The sequence below is a fragment of the Phoenix dactylifera genome, chromosome 12, assembly GCF_051530095.1.
Source record: "Phoenix dactylifera cultivar Ajwa chromosome 12, Ajwa_hap1_PhDact_Kaust_v1.1, whole genome shotgun sequence".
NCBI lineage: Eukaryota > Viridiplantae > Streptophyta > Magnoliopsida > Arecales > Arecaceae > Phoenix > Phoenix dactylifera.
In genome coordinates, this window is record NC_143201.1 from 15,027,901 (window position 1) to 15,043,507 (window position 15,607).

Here is a 15,607-nt window from a genome sequence, read left to right on the forward strand (position 1 = left end):
CGTCAAAAAAGCGTCGTTGGTCTATGCCGACGCTTTTAAGCGTCGTTACGTTTACCATACTCCGACGCTTAAAAGCGTCGGCGAGTAGGGTTGCTTTTCCCGACGCTTTTAAGCGTTGTTTCTTCTATCAGACTCCGGGCAGAAGGGTTGGTTACTACTGGTTTAAGCCGACGCTTAAAAGCGTCGTTAAAGGCTTGATTTTCCAGACGCTTTTAAGCGTCGTTTCTTCTATCCTACTCCGACGCTTATAAGCGTCGGCGATAAGGGATGGTTAGTGGCGGTTTTATGCCGACGCTTAAAAGCGTCGTTAGAGGCCTGCCATTAGGTTTACATTTCTTTTGCATTTCCCGACGCTTATAAGCGTCGGCATTAAATTTTTTTTTAAAAAAAAAATTTGTAAAAGTAATTTTTAAATACTCTGTGTACATTAAATTCTTACAAAACAATAGAAACAAATACACTGAATCACATATATAACAAAATATGAGTCACAAATAAGAACTTTGATTACATTCATATTATCATATTTGATTACATTGTGCTTCAAAAACATTCTAAAAACATACAAGTCAAATTCCTAAGTACACAATCTACAATATGGATCAAGGGTCGGCATCATCATCTCTACAATATTGTCATTAAGCTTGGGGCGAGCCCAGTCAATCAAGCTCTGCTGCTTGCTCGGGACCCTTTGTTCTCATAGAAGCCTTCTGCTGCTTGCAGGGGCAGACACCTTTGTTCCCATAGAAGCCTGGGGGCACGCAGAGGCACTTCATGCAGCATTTCTGGCAGAAGAACATGCATGGCTTGTGGTATTGGGTATTCGAGCATCTCCTTGAGCATTGAGAGGGGCATTCTGATTACAGAAATTCAGAAGTTACACAAGGTAAAAAAATGAAAAAAACTACAATAGTTTCAAAACAATTGATCCAAGAGCTAAATTTTGGAAAGTTTACTGCTCCTAAGTCATATGAGATGTGCAGCATCAATATCAAATGGGAGGGGGCTGTATGTGGTGAATTGCATTTTCCAGTCTGAAGGATAGAAAGAGTAGAAATCACTAAATAATTATTTAGAAGAGTATGATAAACACTATATTATAACTTATTAACAAACTTTCAGTAGAAGTAGATGCAATTTGACATAGGTAGAAGTGAACTGGGAAAACAAATGATTGTTAAGCTTAGAAACAGAAGATAAGAGTTGCAGAAAGGTAATATAACACCATAACTGATGGAATGATTAACTTAATGAATTATAAATCATACCTTGATTCGCTAAATCCATCCGGATTAAACTTCTACTGATGGAATGATTAACTGATGGAATGATTAAACAAACGCCGTGATTAGTTACACCCGTGAAGAGTCACCCCCCATCAAGGCAACCTTTCACTGCAGTGCAATTACCTTAATGCCCTTGTGATTATCAAGATTTACGAAATTCAAGGGACACTTGTCAAGATGTGGGTTCTAATTAAACGGGATCAGGGTTTAATTAAATAGGATCCAACATTCTCCCACTTGGACCATATTGACGCCATTTGTCAATGTGGGCCACAACTTGATGGGATCCCAACATTCTCCCACTTGACAAGTAAAATATCCTTAGCACTTGAATTTTATAATCTTTATACGCGTATTCCTTTTATTCTGATATCAAGTTGGGCAAACTGTATGTTTGACTACTTTGAGAATAATAATACGAATCATGGCGGAAATAACACCTATTTGATCGGCATATAACCTTCCATGATCACTATATTACTAAACCATCATAACCAAACCCTTATGAATGAACTTCTCATAAAATTCAGTCTTTGGTCACAATTTCTGCTACCATAGTATGCATAAACCATATGAATTCATTAAAGCAGAAAATACAATATATGTGATTTACAACCATCTAAAATGTGCACAATAATACATCAATTAATTTATACAGAAAAGACCCATTTGACTGACATGCTCCTTATGCAATCCCGGGGCTATTGCTTTAGTCAAAGGATCTGCCAACATAAGCACAGTATTGATGTATTGAACTGAAACTTTATGGTCTTCACATTTTTCCTTTATAACAAGATATTTCACCTCCATGTGCTTATTTCCATTGGATATCTTGTTATTCTTTATTGAGGAAACTGCTGCTAAATTATCACAATATAATTTTATGGGCCTTGAAATAGTGTCCACGATCTGTAGGCCCGTGATAAAGTTCCTCAACCAAATAGCCTGTGTAACTGCATCATAGCATGCTAATAACTCAGCCTCCATTGTTGAAGCAGCTGTCATCTTTTGCTTCGAACTCTTCCACGAGACTGCACCACCAGCTAGTAGAAAGATATAACCTGATGTTGATTTTCTACTATCTGGACATCCCGCAAAGTCTGAGTCTGAGTATCCAACTATCTCCAAGAGATCGGATTTGTTGTATGTGAGCATATAATCTTGAGTTCCTTGAAGATATCTCAATACTTTCTTTGCAGCTCTCCAATGTTCCATTCCTGGATTAGCTTGAAATCTCCCCAGTAATCCCACAACATATGCTATATCAGGTCTGGTACAGACTTGAGCATACATTAAAGTCCCAACTAGTGAAGCATATGGAAATGCTTTCATATGCTCCCTTTCAATTTCATTCCTCGGAGATTGTGATTGGCTCAACTTTTCACCTTTAGTAATAGGCACTGGACTTGGTTTGGAATTTTCCATACCAAATCTCTCCAATATTTTCTTAATGTAGGCTTTTTGAGATAGACAAACTTTTCCCTTAGATCTATCTCTATGAACCTCAATGCCGATGACATATGAGGCTTCACCCATATCCTTCATATCAAAATTACTGGAGAGAAATTGCTTAGTCTCCCTAAGCAATGCCAAATCACTACTAGCAAGCAAAATGTCATCTACATATAGGACTAGAAAAATAAATCGACTCCCACTGATCTTAAGATAAATACATCTATCAACAACGTTTTCTACAAAGCCAAATGTAGAAATGACGTTATTGAACTTAAGATACCACTGTCGGGATGATTGCTTGAGTCCATATATAGACTTATTTAGCTTGCAAACTTTTTGACTCTGACCTTCTGAAACAAAACCTTCAGGTTGTTTCATGTAAACTTCTTCCTCTAAATCTCCATTAAGAAATACAGTTCTCACATCCATTTGGTGCAGCTCTAAGTCAAAATGAGCCACCAAAGCCATAATTATCCTTAAAGAATCCTTCTTTGAAACTGGAGAGAAGGTTTCATGATAATCAATACCCTCCTTTTGAGTAAATCCTTTGGCAACAAGTCTGGCCTTATGTCGCTCTACCTTGCCTTTGGAGTCTCTTTTGGTTTTAAAAACCCATTTGCAGCGTACTGCAGTAGCTCCAGGAGGTAGTTCAACTAGATTCCAAACATTATTTTTAGCCATAGAATCTATCTCATCTTTCATAGCATCTAGCCATTTGGAGGAATTTACTGAACTTATGGCTTGTGAGAAATTTATTGGATCATCTATATTTCCAATGTCATAATCATTTTCTTGAAGGTATACTATATAATCTGGTGGAATTGGAGATCTCCTTACCCTTGATGACCTTCTTAAAGTTGCTTCTTGATCCACTGGTTCTATAGGTGGAGGAGCAACATTCTCAGTGATAACTGGCACAGATTTAAGTGGAACATTAATAGTAGACTCATCCTCCTCCAAATCATTATTAATGATAGGTAGAGGAATCATTGGCTGCTTATTTGAATTTTGCACATCATACGGAGTTTGCTTTTCCTCAAAATTAATTTCTTGAGGTTTTATACTCCCACTGATTTGGTCATTTTCAAGGAATCTAGCATTTCTTGTCTCCACAATCCTCAAAGTATGATTAGGACAATAAAATCTGTATCCCTTGGACTTGTCTGGATAACCAATAAAATAAGAACTAATGGTTCTAAAGTCCAACTTTTTCTCTTGTGGGTTGTACACCCTTGCCTCAGCTTGACACCCCCAAATGTGTAGATGTCTTAAACTAGGTTTCCTACCTGTCCAAACTTCATAGGGTGTTTTTGGGACAGCTTTAGTAGGAACCCTGTTTAGAATATACGCAGCGGTTTTTAAGGCATCACCCCACAGAGAAATTGGGAGAGTTGAGTAACTAATCATACTTCTTACCATCTCCATTAATGTTCGGTGTCTTCTTTCCGCAACTCCATTTTGATCAGGAGTACCAGGCATAGTGTATTGTGCAACTATACTGATGACCCAAAGATTGATTCATAGATTGATTTTGATGATCACAACACCTTGAAGTATAGATACTAATGTTTATGTTGCAAGGAGAAAGATATTTATTTTGCAAGGAACATAGCAAGTTGGAAGAACACAAGAAGGCCTCCAAAAGCACTCAAGAAAAGTTAGAAGAAAGCTACAATTCATTGGCCCAACTTTAAAGTTCAAAAGATTCAAATTGGAGGAGCAAATTCAAAGGAAAATTCAAAAGAATAGTCTTCGAGTCGACTCCTAAGGAATTCGAGTCGACTCCAATGGTTGCCGAGTCGACTCCAAAGAAAGCGAGAGTCGACTCTCAGTGGTACACAAGGGAAAACTCAGAGAAGCAGTTTTTGGACACTGAGATTCGAGTCGACTCCCACAAAGTCCGAGTCGACTCCAAAGACAGAACAACCCCAAGACAGAAGACGGTATTTTCGTCTCTGAGAGGGGAGTCGACTCCAAGACAAGTCGAGTCGACTCCAAGGCAGCGCGGCTCCAAAATACAGAGGATCAGTTTTCCGACTCTGAGATTCGAGTCGACTCCCAGACAGCTCGAGTCGACTCCAAGGCAGCACTACACTAAGATGGCAGAAGACCAACTTTCGAAAACTGAGAGCCGAGTCGACTCCAAGGAAGTTCGAGTCGACTCCAAGACTGGACGAGCCAAAAGACAGAGGATCGGGAGTTCGGACTCTGGGATTCGAGTCGACTCCCAGGATAGTCGAGTCGACTCGAGTGGACAAAATTCAAATTTGGAACAGTTGCCGAGTCGACTCCGGAAAAGCTTGAGTCGACTCCCGCTACAGCCGAGTCGACTCCTGATCGCGCGAGTCGACTCCGATCCCAACGGTAATATTGTCAGGAGGTGCAGACTGGTTCCAACGGCTATATTTTTGTCTCTAACGGCTATATTCTTGTTTCCACTCCATCTAAAGCTATAAAAACAAGAAGAGAGCTAGGGGAGAACTCATGGAAGTGGGAGAGATCATCTAGGAAAGAGATCTCAAAGAGATTACAAAGGAAATCTCCCATAAGCACAAAAGGGCCATCCAAAACGAAATAGAGAGAAGAAGAGCATCCAAGTGAATCCGAAAGCTTCCTCTCCATCCGTGTGCTGCCTCGGGGATCCTCTACTTCATGCCAAATCAGAGGAGGATCAAGTAAAGAAGAAGCCGAGCTCCTCCATATTCAAAACTCGTTTGAGGGCTTCTCTTTACTCTATTTGTTTATATTGTCATATTTGCTTGTTTAAGAAGCTTTGTTTTGTTTTATACTTTGTTTTAATATCTTGTAACTTGATTCAATCAAGGGATTGAATCAAGGGGTTAAGGTTTGTTGGTGAGCCAAAGAAAAACCAACGGTGTTAAGGTTTGTTGGTGAGCCAAAGGGAAAACCAACGGTGATAGGTTTGTTGGTGAGCCGAAGGGAAAACCAACGGAGATAGGTTTGTTGGTGAGCCGAGGGTAAAACCAACGTGTAAGGGTTTGATTGTGAGCCCGGGAAAACAATCGGGGTTGGTTCTAGTCGGTGAGCCTGGGAAAACCGACCGAGTTCGTTGTGCGCTCGTAAAACAACAAGTTGGGTTGTGAGCTTGTAAAACAACCGGCTGTAATCGGTAGGATTATAGTGAAATTCCCAAGAGGTCTTGGGGAGTGGATGTAGGTGCTGGGGTGCACCGAACCACTATATGTCCTTTGTGTTTGTAATGCCTCTAGTTATTGTCTAACTAACACACTTACTTACTTAGATAAATTGCTTGCTTAATTCTTATCCGCACATCCTTTAGTTGCAAGCATATTTAATCAAGTCGCAGTCTATACATCAAACCCTTGCTAAGTTTAACTTTCACTGTGCATCTATACAACTTAGCATAGTTAATCAAAAAGTTTTAGAAGTAGCATAAAAGTTTTAAAAGACCCAATTCACCCCCCCTCTTGGGTTGTATCTACTGGGCAACAAGTGGTATCAGAGCAGGTGCTCAAATATTATTTGTAGTCTTAACCGACTAGAGCCAAAGATCATGACAACTCAAATAGATAGTTTTCTAGGAGAAGGACAATCAATTGATACACCACCACTATTTAATGGCATAAACTATACACATTGGAAAATACGCATGCGCATCTTTATTCAATCACAAAACTATTATTTATGGAAAATCATAATAAATGATCTTCACACACTCTCTCAAACTTTTAATGAAAAGGATTTAGCACAATTGAATGCTGATGCCATGAACCTTTTATATTGTGCATTAGATAGGAATGAGTTTAATTGCATATCTTCTTGCATGACTGCTAAAGAAATATGGAATATGCTTGAAGACAAATATGAATGCACTAACAAATCTGAAACATCATGTGTAGAAGGAGAGCAGTATCATATTGAAAATCCATGCTTGGTGGCACAAGAGGTACATGCTGAAACTGAAAGCAATTTTACATTTGATGAACTCCATGATGCCTTTTCTGATTTGTATTTAGAATATAAGAAACTTATTTGTAAGAACAAAAACTTGAAGATTGAAAATCAAATTCTAATAGATGAAAAACTGAAACTAACCAGTAAAACTGAAATCTTAATTAAAGAAAATCAAGAACTAAATCAAAGAGATCAACTTCTCACTGAAAGTCATGATAAACTTAAGAAAAACAATGAGTCACTTTCAGAAGATAACAGAAGATTAACTAAAGAAGTTGACAGATTAAAACCTGTTGTTGAAAGATTTACCCTCAGCTCTGAAAAATTGAACCTAATGATAAATGATCAAGGAGCTGAATTTGATAAAGTTACATTAGGATATCAACCTTGGTACACCCAAAAACCTTTTAAGAATATGTTTGTTAAAACAGTTTTTAATTACTCTAAAACAGATTCTCATAAACAAAAGCTAAGTAAAATCTCTTCTGTTGTTCCTAAATCTATACATTACAAATTTGATGAACCAAAAAGGGAGAAACAGAACATTAAAAGTTTTCCTACTACTCATGTTCGATCTAAGTTTGTTAAATTCAACAAGAGGATACAGAAATACATCCCTTGTAATCCTAAAATCTGTAAATTCATGGACAAAATAGCTATTAAGAAAATATGGGTTCCAAAAGGAACAATTATAGCTAACCTACAAGGACCCAAAAGAGCTTGGGTTCCTAAGTTGAAAATATGATTATTCTTTCAGCAAGCATGTCTAGCTATCCAAGGTTCTAATGAAAGATGTTATCTAAACAATGGGTGCTCTAGACATGTGTTAAAGAATTGAATTTAAAATGTAATTAAAAAGAATGATTTAAATAAAAGAAAGGATGAAATAAGTAATTCTTACATCTTCTCGTATTGAAATTACTTTATTAGTTGATTAAAACATAACTTGAAAGTATTAATCATTTTTGTGATATAAGTGATATTTGTCTTTTTGGGTATGAAAAGAAAATATATTCAAATCACTTCATTTTTTTTTGTATGCTCCACTCACTAATGGATAAGTTGCTAAATGATTAATTAATTCATTAAAAATAACTCTATGAACCCTCTATATGCTTGATTAAGAATTTTTGTCCATGGCATTATTTTTATTGATCATCAATATGATAATGTGTACTTGGTATGCTTTTGAATACCAAGATTAAAGAAACCATCCTTGGCACATAGAATCAACTCATGCTAGTATGTACTTAATCTCAAAAGACCTTGCCATAGGCTTGCTTAGATTATCTACTTAAAGGTCAAAGTTTTGCTATGCATGCTAACTAAGGAAACAAACAAAAATCATTTCTAAATCTAAAGATGTTGTTTCCATCTCTAAGTCTTCAAAAGCTTACATTGGACTTGTTCTTGGAGAATAAAACTGAAGTATTTTTCTGTATTTACTAAATCTTGTAGAAGCGTTTCAAATGAAAAAGGTTTCCAAACTGTGAAGATCATGGCACAGTGTTGAAAACCAAAATCCAGATTAAGGTTATACAGAAAATAGTATTAAATTCAATTATTTCAGCTCCATGGACATCATAAGTAAAAAGGGGTTAATAGAATTCTTGAAGAAATGAAAAAGACAATTATGTATGATAGTCATCTACTTAAATAATTTTTAAAAGACTATCATCACTGCTTGTCATACATATGATTTCTATTAGATCTATTTCTGATGAAAATTTTGATCTTCTGAAAAAATGAAAAATGAACCATTGCATATCTTTCATATTTTTCAGTCGTACATGTTATGCTTGATATGCTCTTATGAAAATAATGCCAAATCTGATAGAGATATGTCTATCCTTGGATATCATTCATCAAGCAATGCATATAGAGTATTCAATGAAAAGTTTTTAGTTACAAAAATATCAAGGTATTTTATTCTTTATGAGACTAATGATTTATTATCAAGATACTAAAATTAAATTATGTATGTATATGGTTAATCTTTTACATATAACAATCTGAAAAACTTGTTAATAATTAGAGCCAACTTGGATTTTTCAGATATGCTCTTAATGAAGAAAAAGTGATGACTACTAAAAGACTAAATCAAGAAAAGATGAAATAGATCTTGATGAAATTTTTGCATGATTAGAAGTAAAGATCACCATCATCATTTGCTTGCTTTATGAGCTTTATAGTCCATCAAATGAGTGTGTAGAATGGACTCCTATGTGCTTACTTTATTAAAAAAGATATATGTTAAATAACCACCATATTTGAAAACACTCATTACAAATATGATAAAGCAATATATGATTTGATACAAGCATCAAGAGCATGATATAAAAGCTTAAATAACCTTTTTGATAGAAGGTAATAGTGATAATTCTTTGCATCAAAAAATGTGTGACACCTCACTTGCTCAAAGTGTACATTAATGACATCATTTCTGGTTCTACTAATGAAGAGTTATATTGCAAGGTGAGTTTGAAATATGTATGATGAATGAATTAACATCTTCTCTCAAACTCCAAATTAAGACAAACAGGAAAGGGGATCTTCATTGACCAATGTTAGTCCACAAGAAAACTCTCATAGAAGATTGGCATGAAGAAGGTATGTCTATGACCCCATCTTGTAGAATTTGAAAAGAATGAGCAAAATAGATCTATTGTTTAAAGCTGTATTGAAGCATGATAGAATAATTATTTTATCATACAGCTAGTAGACCAGGTTGTATGCTCATTATGTGACCTTGTGCAAGACATCAATCTAACTTTAATGAATCATATTTTATTGATAAACAAATAAATCATAATCTGAATTGTGATAGAAACAACTGTTTAAGATAAGTTGATTAAAACTTAGCTAGCGTGCCTTATTGAATAAAATCTAAACTAAATTGATTTTGAAAATAAGAAATTGATTTGACCTTGATAAATCTACCTATTGCCTCACATGCTTGTCCTTGAACCATCTGATTTAATGAAACTATCTCTTTAGTTCAAGTGATATGTGCTTGCTTATATTTAGGGAATCTCTTGAGTAAAGTGACTCAACATGCAACTATTGTCATATCTTATATTGAGTCATCTAGTTAAAAAAAATATATATATGTTGGATGAATGCTTTGTATCTTAAAGAAACTAATGACCTTCCTTCAAGAAAGAAAAATGAGAAATTTCAACTTGAAGGATATCTTCATGTAAGATACACTAAACATTCACATGCAAACAAGAGAGAGGATCTTCTTCAGCCAAAAGTTCACACATAAGAAATCTAGTTTGGCTTGAAGAACATATAATGAATAGGTAATTTTAGACACCTTTCTCACAAATTAATTGAGCAAAGTCAATAACTTAAATCTTATTATGGCATGATTAAGGTCTTTAATTATTAATTTTTGATATCATGTCTATATGTGTATTGACTGACTTATACTTTTAGAAATTATTTCATGGTTTGCCCAAACTAAAATATATCTTTGCCTATGTCATAACCATGAAATACACAAGTATATGCTTAAAATTTTGATGTAAAATAACTTGTGAGAAGTTATGAATCCTTGAGCACAATGAAAATGTTGTTAGCATAATATACATCTATATGATACATAAGATTATCTCTTTATTCTACTCTTTCATGTAAATTACTTGAGAATGACAAAAAGGGAGAGAGATAAAGAAAAGAAAATGGACATTGTTCAAGAGATGAAAAATCTGAGTAAAAGCAAATACTCCAATCTTAAGGAAAAGCAAAACAAACATAGTATACTCGGAACATTTGTGAGACGTTTGGAAGAGATAAAATCTGTAACTAATTACACTCAAACAGGGAAAGTTAGAAGTGAACATTTTAACCTTTCTATATTGCTCATCATAGGGATGGTGCCAATGGGGAGGCTAGTGGTAGTACCCGGCACTATTTGACCCAACTATTCGGTGTAGGGCATATTAGGGACGGCACAAGAGGGAGGCTAGTGGTAGTACCTCGTGCCCCTTCCCAACTCCACCGGATAGGGAGCAAATAGAGTATAGAGCATAAGAAAATAAAAATGAAAGACAAAGTAAATGAAAATATATAAGAATAATCAAGTCAAATTTTTAATCACTTGAAAACACACTTGAAGGATGAAATCAGTGCAAGATAATGTTTAAATAAGGGGAGTTTATTTGAAAAGAATTGATTTTGATCCTTGACATGCTTGTTCTTAATATTTTAATGCATGACTTAACACATAATATATTTTGCATGTGGCATGATGTTTTAAATTATGGGTTCTCAATGTTTTACAATGCTTCATGCTTGGATAATTTGATTGAATATTTGGAATACTATATAAAATTTTTTTTTTATTAAAAAGAAATTTCAGATTTGTCATTCACAATCATCGTTAAAATCTGAAAGGTGAATAAATTTGTGAAAAGGAGAAGAGAAGGATATTTCTATTTAGGCAAAATGAACTGAGTTTGTTCTATCCTTCAACTTTCTTAACTTTGGTATATAATGTGCTAAACATAAATACAAATATTCTGAATATCCTCTTATATGTGTGAAATATGTGTCTTCAATCATAATGATTTAAGATGAGCTACAATGTGGAAGATCCATATCTCAAATTATGACTTTGAAAGCCTCTATTGAAAATCTTTATGAAATTCAGAATCTGATTTTGTATAAAAGCTTAAATTCAATATGATTTCTAAATAAAATCTTAATTTAAGAAAAACAGAATTAATTTTGATGCCTTGGTTGGTTGCTCCGGTACGCATCCGAAACATATCTTTTCTTATCGTTAAAATGTACTAATATTGGTCTAAATGATGTGTCTTTCAATGATCTTGATTACAAGCAATTTTTTTTATGATTCTATTTTGATATTAAAAAAATATTTATTGTGCTTCATGTATACATTGCTGAAAAACTATGATTAAGAAATTGAGTTCTATAAATATATATACCTCAATGATCATCTATATATTTTTCTCTCCTATATTATTAAAGACTTCCATCAATAGAGTGAATGATCTAAAAGCTAGAAATATTTCACCTCACTCAAATGACTCTAAAAGAAAGAAAATGTTAATGCTGTTGAAAGAAACTGAGCGTCAAATGAATCATTTTCTGATTAATATTTCAGTACATTTTCTCAAAGATTAAGAGGAAGTATAACTTGTTCTTGATAGATTAAAAAGGGTGATTGCTATAAATTTTGAATAATTCTTGATCACTCTCCATTCTCGATATCATAGAATTTCAGTTCTATTCACGTTTGTCATTAAAATCTGAAATTCAACAAAAGAAAAGAATGATTAAAGAAGTACGCATCTTTTGAGGGGGAGCTTTAGATATTCAGTATCTTATCCTAAAGTTACTTCAATTTGATGTATACCTTAAATCTTATGGATTGATTTTTATGAACTTCCTTATATTGCAAGACATGCTTTAAATTACCTTGAGATGAGTTCTATAAAGGTTGTCTTATCTCAAACCTTGAGTCTTATGAAAATAAGCTGAAACTTATAGAAAATAAATTTTTGAGATTGACAATTTTATTGAACATTATCTTAGGATTCTAAACTCTTAAATGGAATGATCAATTGAGGGGGAGAAAGAAAATTTCAGAAGGAGAGGTCTTATGGAACTTAATCACATAAATCTATAACTAAAGGAGAGAGAAAGAATACTAAATGAAAAGTGATCCTAATACTCTCCAATATGTATCATCTGAAATTTAAATCTGAAAACCTTTATGATACACCTTGAGGCGTGTTATTTGGTTAGTATATCTTATGCATAAATCATGAACCAAATTGCAAGTTGATCTTAAGAGCCTTTAACTTAATGACAAAGGGGGAGAATAACGTGTTGAATGGTCTTGAGTATCTCTTAGAAAATTTATTTTGAAATTCACTAATAAGTCCTAATTAGCTTGCTCTTTAGAACGCCAATTCTGTGCCAATTCATATCTTTATATATGTATCAAATTGTGCTTATTTTCTAAAGGAATAAAAGAACTTTGAAGACATTAAAAATTAATGATCCAACATGATGATATGTCTCTCAAATATATAAGTTTTGATCTTTTACTCTGAAAATTAACTAAAATTGCTCTCATGTTTGATAAAATACTTAATATTTTGGGCAAAAGTTCTTAAATGAACAAGCTTTCATACTTATTATTGAAGAGAGGTTAGATTTCCACTCGTGTTTTCTTTGAATATCATTTGTAGTACTTCTTGGATTAACCTAAGGAAGATTCCACCTACACTTGAATAGAAAACTATCTGTGGTATCAAATTAGAAAACTTCTTGAAATCACATTTAATGTGTTCTGTTCTGAAATTATCTTAATTGGCTCTGATCTGTGCTCATTAATCTGATTCCAATATTATTGCCTTGAGTTATATGATTCATATCCTTGCAATAATTTAACATTCAAATCAGAGTACAATAAGAAAAAGAAATATATGAGTATTCTGATCTTTGTGCTTAATGTTTTCCTATCTTTTTGATGTTGTCAAAAAGGGGGAGAAATATCTAAGTATATGCTCATAATGCTTTATGTTTTGAATTGAATACAAATCAGCTGGAATTGACATATATTGATTATCTTAAGTGAGCATAATGCTTTATGTTTTGAATTGAATACAAATCAGCTGGAATTGACATATATTGATTATCTTAAGTTGATTAAATCTAAAGCATTATCATGAAGTATGTTTTGTTTTAAATATACATGTTGTCTACTTCATGCAACTTTGCTATGTATTACTTCTAGAAAACAATATCTTTTATATTGCATATACTCCAAGTTTTGTCATCATCAAAAAGGGGGAGATTGATGACCCAAAGATTGATTCATAGATTGATTTTGATGATCACAACACCTTGAAGTATAGATACTAATGTTTATGTTGCAAGGAGAAAGATATTTATTTTGCAAGGAACATAGCAAGTTGGAAGAACACAAGAAGGCCTCCAAAAGCACTCAAGAAAAGTTAGAAGAAAGCTACAATTCATTGGCCCAACTTTAAAGTTCAAAAGATTCAAATTGGAGGAGCAAATTCAAAGGAAAATTCAAAAGAATAGTCTTCGAGTCGACTCCTAAGGAATTCGAGTCGACTCCAATGGTTGCCGAGTCGACTCCAAAGAAAGCGAGAGTCGACTCTCAGTGGTACACAAGGGAAAACTCAGAGAAGCAGTTTTTGGACACTGAGATTCGAGTCGACTCCCACAAAGTCCGAGTCGACTCCAAAGACAGAACAACCCCAAGACAGAAGACGGTATTTTCGTCTCTGAGAGGGGAGTCGACTCCAAGACAAGTCGAGTCGACTCCAAGGCAGCGCGGCTCCAAAATACAGAGGATCAGTTTTCCGACTCTGAGATTCGAGTCGACTCCCAGACAGCTCGAGTCGACTCCAAGGCAGCACTACACTAAGATGGCAGAAGACCAACTTTCGAAAACTGAGAGCCGAGTCGACTCCAAGGAAGTTCGAGTCGACTCCAAGACTGGACGAGCCAAAAGACAGAGGATCGGGAGTTCGGACTCTGGGATTCGAGTCGACTCCCAGGATAGTCGAGTCGACTCGAGTGGACAAAATTCAAATTTGGAACAGTTGCCGAGTCGACTCCGGAAAAGCTTGAGTCGACTCCCGCTACAGCCGAGTCGACTCCTGATCGCGCGAGTCGACTCCGATCCCAACGGTAATATTGTCAGGAGGTGCAGACTGGTTCCAACGGCTATATTTTTGTCTCTAACGGCTATATTCTTGTTTCCACTCCATCTAAAGCTATAAAAACAAGAAGAGAGCTAGGGGAGAACTCATGGAAGTGGGAGAGATCATCTAGGAAAGAGATCTCAAAGAGATTACAAAGGAAATCTCCCATAAGCACAAAAGGGCCATCCAAAACGAAATAGAGAGAAGAAGAGCATCCAAGTGAATCCGAAAGCTTCCTCTCCATCCGTGTGCTGCCTCGGGGATCCTCTACTTCATGCCAAATCAGAGGAGGATCAAGTAAAGAAGAAGCCGAGCTCCTCCATATTCAAAACTCGTTTGAGGGCTTCTCTTTACTCTATTTGTTTATATTGTCATATTTGCTTGTTTAAGAAGCTTTGTTTTGTTTTATACTTTGTTTTAATATCTTGTAACTTGATTCAATCAAGGGATTGAATCAAGGGGTTAAGGTTTGTTGGTGAGCCAAAGAAAAACCAACGGTGTTAAGGTTTGTTGGTGAGCCAAAGGGAAAACCAACGGTGATAGGTTTGTTGGTGAGCCGAAGGGAAAACCAACGGAGATAGGTTTGTTGGTGAGCCGAGGGTAAAACCAACGTGTAAGGGTTTGATTGTGAGCCCGGGAAAACAATCGGGGTTGGTTCTAGTCGGTGAGCCTGGGAAAACCGACCGAGTTCGTTGTGCGCTCGTAAAACAACAAGTTGGGTTGTGAGCTTGTAAAACAACCGGCTGTAATCGGTAGGATTATAGTGAAATTCCCAAGAGGTCTTGGGGAGTGGATGTAGGTGCTGGGGTGCACCGAACCACTATATGTCCTTTGTGTTTGTAATGCCTCTAGTTATTGTCTAACTAACACACTTACTTACTTAGATAAATTGCTTGCTTAATTCTTATCCGCACATCCTTTAGTTGCAAGCATATTTAATCAAGTCGCAGTCTATACATCAAACCCTTGCTAAGTTTAACTTTCACTGTGCATCTATACAACTTAGCATAGTTAATCAAAAAGTTTTAGAAGTAGCATAAAAGTTTTAAAAGACCCAATTCACCCCCCCTCTTGGGTTGTATCTACTGGGCAACATATACCTTGCTCTTGAAGAAATCGAGCAAATGGACCTAAATGTTGTCCTGTTTCAGTATACCTACCGTAGTATTCACCACCTCTATCTGATCTCACAACTTTAATCTTTTTATCAAGTTG

At 35.3% G+C, this 15,607-nt stretch overlaps 1 protein-coding gene across 1 annotated transcript; it reads left to right on the forward strand.

Moving 5' to 3' along the window:
• The first annotated feature begins 4,248 nt into the window (after positions 1-4,248).
• Positions 4,249-7,718, forward strand: LOC149751546 (uncharacterized). Its single transcript, XM_089926651.1, has 2 exons — positions 4,249-5,662; positions 5,701-7,718. The coding sequence occupies exon 2, from the start codon at positions 6,277-6,279 to the stop codon at positions 7,420-7,422; it is 1,146 nt and encodes a 381-aa protein (XP_089782777.1). The 5' UTR covers positions 4,249-5,662; positions 5,701-6,276; the 3' UTR covers positions 7,423-7,718.
• Positions 7,719-15,607: the final 7,889 nt, after the last annotated feature.